General features: G+C 39.8%; 1 protein-coding gene across 1 annotated transcript; it reads left to right on the top strand.

Moving 5' to 3' along the window:
* Nucleotides 1-58: 58 nt before the first annotated feature.
* On the top strand, nucleotides 59-5785 carry LOC123604344 (bromodomain-containing protein 8-like). The gene is made up of 4 exons (XM_045490297.1): nucleotides 59-817; nucleotides 916-984; nucleotides 4656-4833; nucleotides 5402-5785. Exons 1-4 carry the CDS (start codon nucleotides 801-803, stop codon nucleotides 5450-5452), a joined length of 315 nt encoding a protein of 104 aa, XP_045346253.1. The 5' UTR covers nucleotides 59-800; the 3' UTR covers nucleotides 5453-5785.
* The last annotated feature ends 1462 nt before the right edge of the window (nucleotides 5786-7247 follow it).

Below are 7247 nucleotides of genomic sequence, written 5' to 3'. Positions count from 1 at the left end.
CGACGCGGGGCTCGAACTCACGAACTGTGAGATCATGACCCGAGCCTAAGTCGGACGCTTAACCGACTGAGTCACCCAGGTGCCCCTATTTATGCCTATTTGAATTTGTTACATGAACATGGATTACTTTTATAAATTAAAGGAAATTAGAATTGCAAAACACTAGAAGTAGATTTAAATATAATTTTATTGTACAAATAGAAGTCTGTATGTTTTCCTCTTATAAAACAAATCTGTTCCAGGTGCCTGGCTGGCTCAGTCAGTAGAGTATGCAACTCTTGATCTTGGGGTCGTGAGTTTGAGCCCCACATTGGGTGTAGAGCCTACTTAAAAAAAAAAAAACTGTTTCATCAACATTGAGAATCTCTTTCATAAATAACTTTTCTCTCTAATTACTATCTTTATTTATTCAGGAAACCTGGCTCAGTCAAGTTGCCCCTCAAGTCTAATACTCAAACTCTTCTTTCAAAAATACTAAAGCAGCTTCTCTTAACTTGAAATATAAAACTTGATATTACTTTTGGTTAATAGTGATTATTAAGAGAATATTTATAGAGTTTGGGGTCTCTTATGGAAGCATTAAATATGTTTTTACTCCTATGGTGTTACTCCCTTTAGATATTAACTAGAAATGCTATGTATTAAGAAAATCTCATTACCCACCTGGGAGAGACAGAATACCATTTGTGAAGTTACTGTTTCCTTTCTGTCCTGTTTTATCCCATAGGTCTGATCTAGGCCAGAGTGACCCTGTTCAGGATCACTTGCTATTTAAGAAGACTCTCTTGCCAGTCTGGAAGATGATTGCCAGTCACAGGTAGGTCTCCACACCACTTTTGGCATTCACAGCCACTCTTCTCATTTAGAGTGACTTTCCAGGATTTCTTCATCCTGTCAGAGTTTGTCCCTTAACAGGTTCAGCAGTCCTTTTCTCAAGCCTGTATCAGAAAGGCAGGCCCCGGGATACAAGGATGTGGTGAAAAGGTCAGTGAAAAAGGGGTCGAAAAAGGTTGGTTGTTTTATATCTGTCTTTTCATACTTTTATTTCCCATTTATTAGTTCCTTCCTCTCTCTTTCTCTCTCTCTCTTTATTTTTTTATTTTTATTTATTTTTTTCAACGTTTATTTATTTTTGGGACAGAGAGAGACAGAGCATGAACGGGGGAGGGGCAGAGAGAGAGGGAGACACAGAATCGGAAACAGGCTCCAGGCTCTGAGCCATCAGCCCAGAGCCTGACGCAGGGCTCGAACTCACGGACCGCGAGATCGTGACCTGGCTGAAGTCGGACGCTTAACCGACTGCGCCACCCAGGCGCCCCATCTCTCTTTCTTTTTTTAAAGATTTTACTTTTTAAATATATTTTTTAATGGTTTATTTTTTTGAGAGAGAGAGAGAGAGAGAGAGAGAGAGAGAGAGAATATGAGTGGGGGAGGGGCAGAGAGAGCAGGAGACACAGAATCTGAAGCAGGATCCAGGCTCTAAGCTGTCAGCACACAACCCAACACTGGGCTCAAACCCATGAACTGCCAGATCATGACCTGAGCTGAAGTCAGACACTTAACCAACTGAGCCACCCAGGCGGCCCATAAAGATTTTAAGTAATCTCTACACCCACCATTGGGCTTGAACTTACAGCCCCGAGATCAAGAGATGTATGTTCTGCCAACTGAGTCAGCCAGGCACCCTGATTACTTCTTTATTTCATTTACATTACTTATAAACTCAAGATATATTTTACAGCTGAACAAGTTTGTAAAGTTACGGTAAGTTTGGTCTTCATTTGAGAAGGATTGCAGGGAACAAAGGATAAATAATAGGCTGTTTTCTTTTTCAGCATTGATTTTTAAGTAATATCCATTCATCTTATATTAGTCTTTGATACTGTTTGATACTGCTCTTTTGGAACAAAACTTTAAATTTATTTTTTTTAAGTTTATTTATTTATTTTGAGTTGGGGGGCAGAGAGAGAGAGAGAATCTCAAGCAGGATCTGTGCTGTCAGCACAAAGCCCAATGTGGGTCTTGATCTCATGTATTGTGGGATCCTGACCTGAGCCGAAATCAAGATTTGGATGCTTAACTGATTGAGCTACCCAGGCGCCCCTGGAATGAAACTTTGAAAAGAATGCTATATTCATTCAAGCAGTTGTAGGTATGCTAAGGCAAAGATGCTACTCCAAATGTTTATTTACACACATTCGTTGATAGCACTATTTTGGATTTTTATAGCATAGTTCACCTAAAATGCTGTCATAAACTAGTGTATAAATAGTGTAAAAGATCAGGAAAGGACGTTTGAGACAGATTACTTCATTCTCTAGATAAGGAAAATAAGGCTCAGAGGTGCTCATGAGCTGGGAGTGATCAACAGTGAATAGCAGAACTAGATCTAAGCCAGATTCTCTTTTTTTTTTTTTTTTTAAGTTACATCCAAGTTAGTTAGCATATAGTGCAACAATGATTTCAGGAGTACATTTCTTAATGCCCCTTACCCATTTAGTCCTTCCCCCCTCCCACAACTCCTCCGGCAACCCTCTGTTTGTTCTCTATGTTTAAGAGTCTCTTATGTTTTGTCCTTCCCCTGTTTTTATATTCTTTTTGCTTCCCTTCCCTTATGTTCCATCTGTTTTGTATCTTAAATTCCTCATATGAGTGAAGTCGTATATTCTTTCTGTGACTAATTTCACTTAGCATAATTCCCTCTATTCCATCTACATAGTTGCAAATGGCAAGATTTCATTCTTTTTGATTGCCGAGTAATACTCCATTGTATATATATACCACATCTTCCTCATCCATTCATCCATTGGTGAACATTTGGATTATTTCCACACTTTGGCTCTTGCTGATAGCATTGCTATAAACATTGGGGTGCATGTGGCCCTTTGAAACAGCATACCTGTATCCCTTGAGTAATACCTAGTAGTACAGCTGCTGGGGTCGTAGGGTAGTTTTGTTTTTAATTTTTTGAGGAATCTTCATACTGTTTTCCAGAGTGGCTGCACCAGTTTGCATTCCCACCAGCAGTGCAAAAGAGATCCTCTTTCTCCGCATCCTTGCCAACATCTGTTGTTGCCTGAGTTGTTAATGTTAGCCGGTCTGACCGGTGTAAGGTGGTATCTCGTTGTGGTTTTGATTTATATTTCCCTGATGATGAGTGATGTTGAACATTTTTTTATGTGTCAGCCATCTGGATGTCTTCATTGGAGAAGTATCTATTCATGTCTTTTGCCCATTTCTTCACTGGATTATTTGTTTTTTTGGGTGTTGCATTTAGTAAGTTGTTTATAGATTTTGGATACTAACTTTTTATCTGATAATGTCATTTGCAAATATCTTCTCCCATTCTGTCTGTTGCCTTTTAGTTTTGCTGATTGTTTCCTTCACTGTGCAGAAGCTTTATTTTGATGAGGTCCCAGTCGTTCATTTTTGCTTTTGTTTCCCTTGCCTCCAGAGATGGGTTGAGTAAGAAGTTGCTGCAGCCGAGGTCAAAGAGGTTTTTGCCTGCTTTCTCCTCCAGGGTTTCGATGGCTTCCTGTCTTACGTTTATGTCTTTCGTCCATTTTGAGTTTATTTTCGTGTATGGTGTAAGAAAGTGGTCCAGGTTCATTTTTCTGCTTGTTGCTGTCCACTTTTCCCAGCACCATTTGCTGAAGAGACTGTCTCTATTCCATCGGATATTCTTTCTTGCTTTGTCAAAGCAGGAAACCCATATGTTTGTGGGTCCATTTCTGGGTTCTCCCATTCTGTTCCATTGATCTGCGTGTCTGTTTTTGTGCCAGTATCATACTGTCTTGATGATTACAGCTTTGTAATAAGAACTTGAAGACCAGGATTGTGATGCCTCCAGCTTTGGTTTTCTTTTTCAAGATTGCTTTGGCTGTTCGGGGTCTTTTCTGGTTCCATACAAATTTTAGGATTGTTTGTTCTAGCTCTGTGAAGAATGCTAGTCTTATTTTGATAGGGATTGCTAAACCCGATTCTTAACTTCTAGTTCAGTCCTCTTTGTACACTGCTGTGTCTTCTGTTATATACCCACTTTTTGTGTCTCATTAAATAATTATTTAGGTAAACATTGACTTGATTCACACTCTTTATCTCCACACAAGGAGAAGGACATTTTTAACTTTTGATTATGTAGTAAGAGAAGTAGATTAAACAAGTATATGACTACACATTGTAAACAGTCAGTCAGTATGATGGGAGTGACTCATCATTGGAGCTCTTTACAACTTTGGTACCTGGGGCTAGCATTCCTCCTACAGTAGAAAGAGTATAATAGCTGGGCTTGTGGGCTCTGGAGTCAGGCTGCCTCTGAATTGGAATCCAAGCTATGTGACTTTGAGCAAGTATTTAGCCTCTCTAAATGTGTTTCCTCTTTGCCGATTGGTGATACTAAGGCGCCAGCTTATAGGTTTATTGAGAGGATAAGTGAGTTAATGTAGAAAGTACCTAGCACACCTCTTGGCCTCTTGTAAGAAGTCAAATGTTAGCTGCTGTTGGCATTTTATTATCTGATGGGTATTGTTATCTTTGCTACTGTTTTGCTGTTTTCATTTACTACTTGGAGAGCTGGTTTTCCATGAGAGCATGTTAGGTCCCACATATTCACCATGAAAATTTGATTTTCTCTCGTTTTTCTTGGCCACCTGTAGACCCATGGACTTAACTAGCCTGAAAAGGAATCTGTCTAAGGGACGGATTCGTACCATGGCTCAGTTCCAGAGAGACCTCATGCTGATGTTCCAAAATGCTGTGATGTACAATGACTCTGATCATCATGTGTACCATATGGCTTTGGAGATGCAACGAGAAGTCTTGGAGCAGATTCAGGTAGTGTATGTAAGAGAGCTATAAGAAGAAGGAGTACAGCCTCTGGAATCTGATTTTAGTAAGTCTGAGAATAAGAGTGATGTTAAAATGACCTGTGTTCTCAGAGTTTATGTTTAAAGGTGATTAAAATCCCTGAGGTACTAACGTTTTACCTACTGCTTTGGAAAACCCTAAACCTCTGTAGGACCAGCTTTAATAGAATAATGAAGTAAAGTAGTATAGGAATACAGGCAGCAGTGAAGAAGTCTCAAGAGAGTTGGGAATACAGAAGTAACAGGAGCTCCTACTTCCAGAGCCTCAAATCAGAGGGCTAACCATGCAAACCAAAGACTGGAGTCACTCCATTTTTTGTTTGCTCTACCTATTGATATTAATGTATGTTCACACTGTCTCATCTATAGGGGTAAGACATGGTAGCCAAAAAGGACAGAGAGTTTCTTTTCTGGGCAAGACCATACTTTAAAGAAAAAAAGCATAGTCAGATCTTACTGCAGAAAAAGAAATAAAATTACAGTCAAATCTCTGTAATTTTTAAGATTCATAGCTTGCTATTACCTTGTCTTTGTAGGTGCTGAGTGTTTGGTTAGACAAAAGAAGAGACTTAAATAGTATGGAATGAGAACCAGCCAAGCCTGTGGATGTTGGAAAACCTCTTTTGTTAACCAGGAACTGCTATCCTGACCTTTTCTGGATTTGGGACCTCTTATTGATAGTTACAGAAGATCCCAGTACTTGTTTACCAGTTCTCTGTTGTCTTTTCTAATAAGAAAAATGCCTTATTCACAACCAAGGAGTCAAAGGTGCCTGTGGACATAACATAAAACAGGGAAAGCTGAGATTTGGGGCTAAGCCATAAATGTTGCCCACAGCTTTGTTCCATAGGCTTGATTTAGATGTAACTAAATTAAACGTCTTATAACTGCTCTGTAAATAAATGTTATTTCACAAGTTATAGATTGCTTTTTAATGATTACAGAATCTGGTATTAAAGGACAGTAACGGGTGGAATGAGTAAGGTACTTGATTTGGGTTTCTTACATATACTGTCTGTAGTTGGATGGTGTAGGATGAATCGAGAGTGTCTATGATTTGTCTCCGTATTTATAAAGTTGAGATAATTGAAGCGTCCTTCAAATGGCTAGGAGGGTGAAATAAGATGAAAATGTTAGAAAACATCTAGTGCTCTTAAGATTCCCAAGGGGGAATAAAGATGCCTGTAGGCTGGCATCCTCTGTTGGATAAAAGAAACCAGCCACAGCAATTTCTTACTTGACACATCCCCAAAGGCAAGGGAATTAAAAGCAAAAATGAACTATTGGGACCTCATGAAGATAAAAAGCTTCTGTACTGCCAAGGAAACAATCAAGAAAACTAAAAGACAACCAACGGAATGGGAAGAGATATTTGCAAATGACATATCGGACAATGGGCTAGTATCCAAAATCTATAAAGAGCTCACCAAACTCCACACCCGAAAAACAAATAATCCAGTGAAGAAATGGGCAGAAAACATGAATAGACACTTCTCTAAAGAGGACATCCAGATGGCCCACAGGCACATGAAAAGATGCTCAACATCACTCCTCATCAGGGAAATACAAATCAAAACTACACTCAGATACCACCTCACGCCAGTCAGAGTGGCTAAAATGAACAAATCACGAGACTATAGATGCTGGCAAGGATGTGGAGAAACGGGAACCCTCTTGCACTGTTGGTGGGAATGCAAACTGGTGCAGGCGCTCTGGAAAGTGTGGAGGTTCCTCAAAAAATTAAAAATAGATCTACCGGGGCGCCTGGGTGGCGCAGTCGGTTAAGCGTCCGACTTCAGCCAGGTCACGATCTCACGGTCCGTGAGTTCGAGCCCCGCGTCAGGCTCTGGGCTGATGGCTCAGAGCCTGGAGCCTTTTTCCGATTCTGTGTCTCCCTCTCTCTCTCTCTGCCCCTCCCCCGTTCATGCTCTGTCTCTCTCTGTCCCAAAAATAAATAAACGTTGAAAAAAAAAATAAAAATAAAAATAAAAAATAAAAATAGATCTACCCTATGACCCAGCAATAGCACTGCTAGGAATTTACCCAAGGGATACAAGAGTGCTGATACATAGGGGCACTTGTACCCCAATGTTTATAGCAGCACTTTCAACAATAGCCAAATTATGGGAAGAGTCTAAATGTCCATCAACTGATGAATGGATAAAGAAACTGTGGTTTATATACACAATGGAGTACTACGTGGCAATGAGAAAGAACGAAATAGGGCCTTTTGTAGCAACGTGGATGGAACTGGAGAGTGTGATGCTAAGTGAAATAAGTCCTACAGAGAAAGACAGATACCATATGTTTCCATTCTTATGTGGATCCTGAGAAACTTTTAACAGAAGACCATGGGGAAGGAAAAAAAAAAAAAAAGAGGTT

Source organism: Leopardus geoffroyi, chromosome A1, assembly GCF_018350155.1.
Source record: "Leopardus geoffroyi isolate Oge1 chromosome A1, O.geoffroyi_Oge1_pat1.0, whole genome shotgun sequence".
Classification (NCBI taxonomy): domain Eukaryota; kingdom Metazoa; phylum Chordata; class Mammalia; order Carnivora; family Felidae; genus Leopardus; species Leopardus geoffroyi.
The sequence above is the reverse complement of the archived record's forward strand: the minus strand, read 5'-3'. Positions and strand labels throughout refer to the sequence as shown.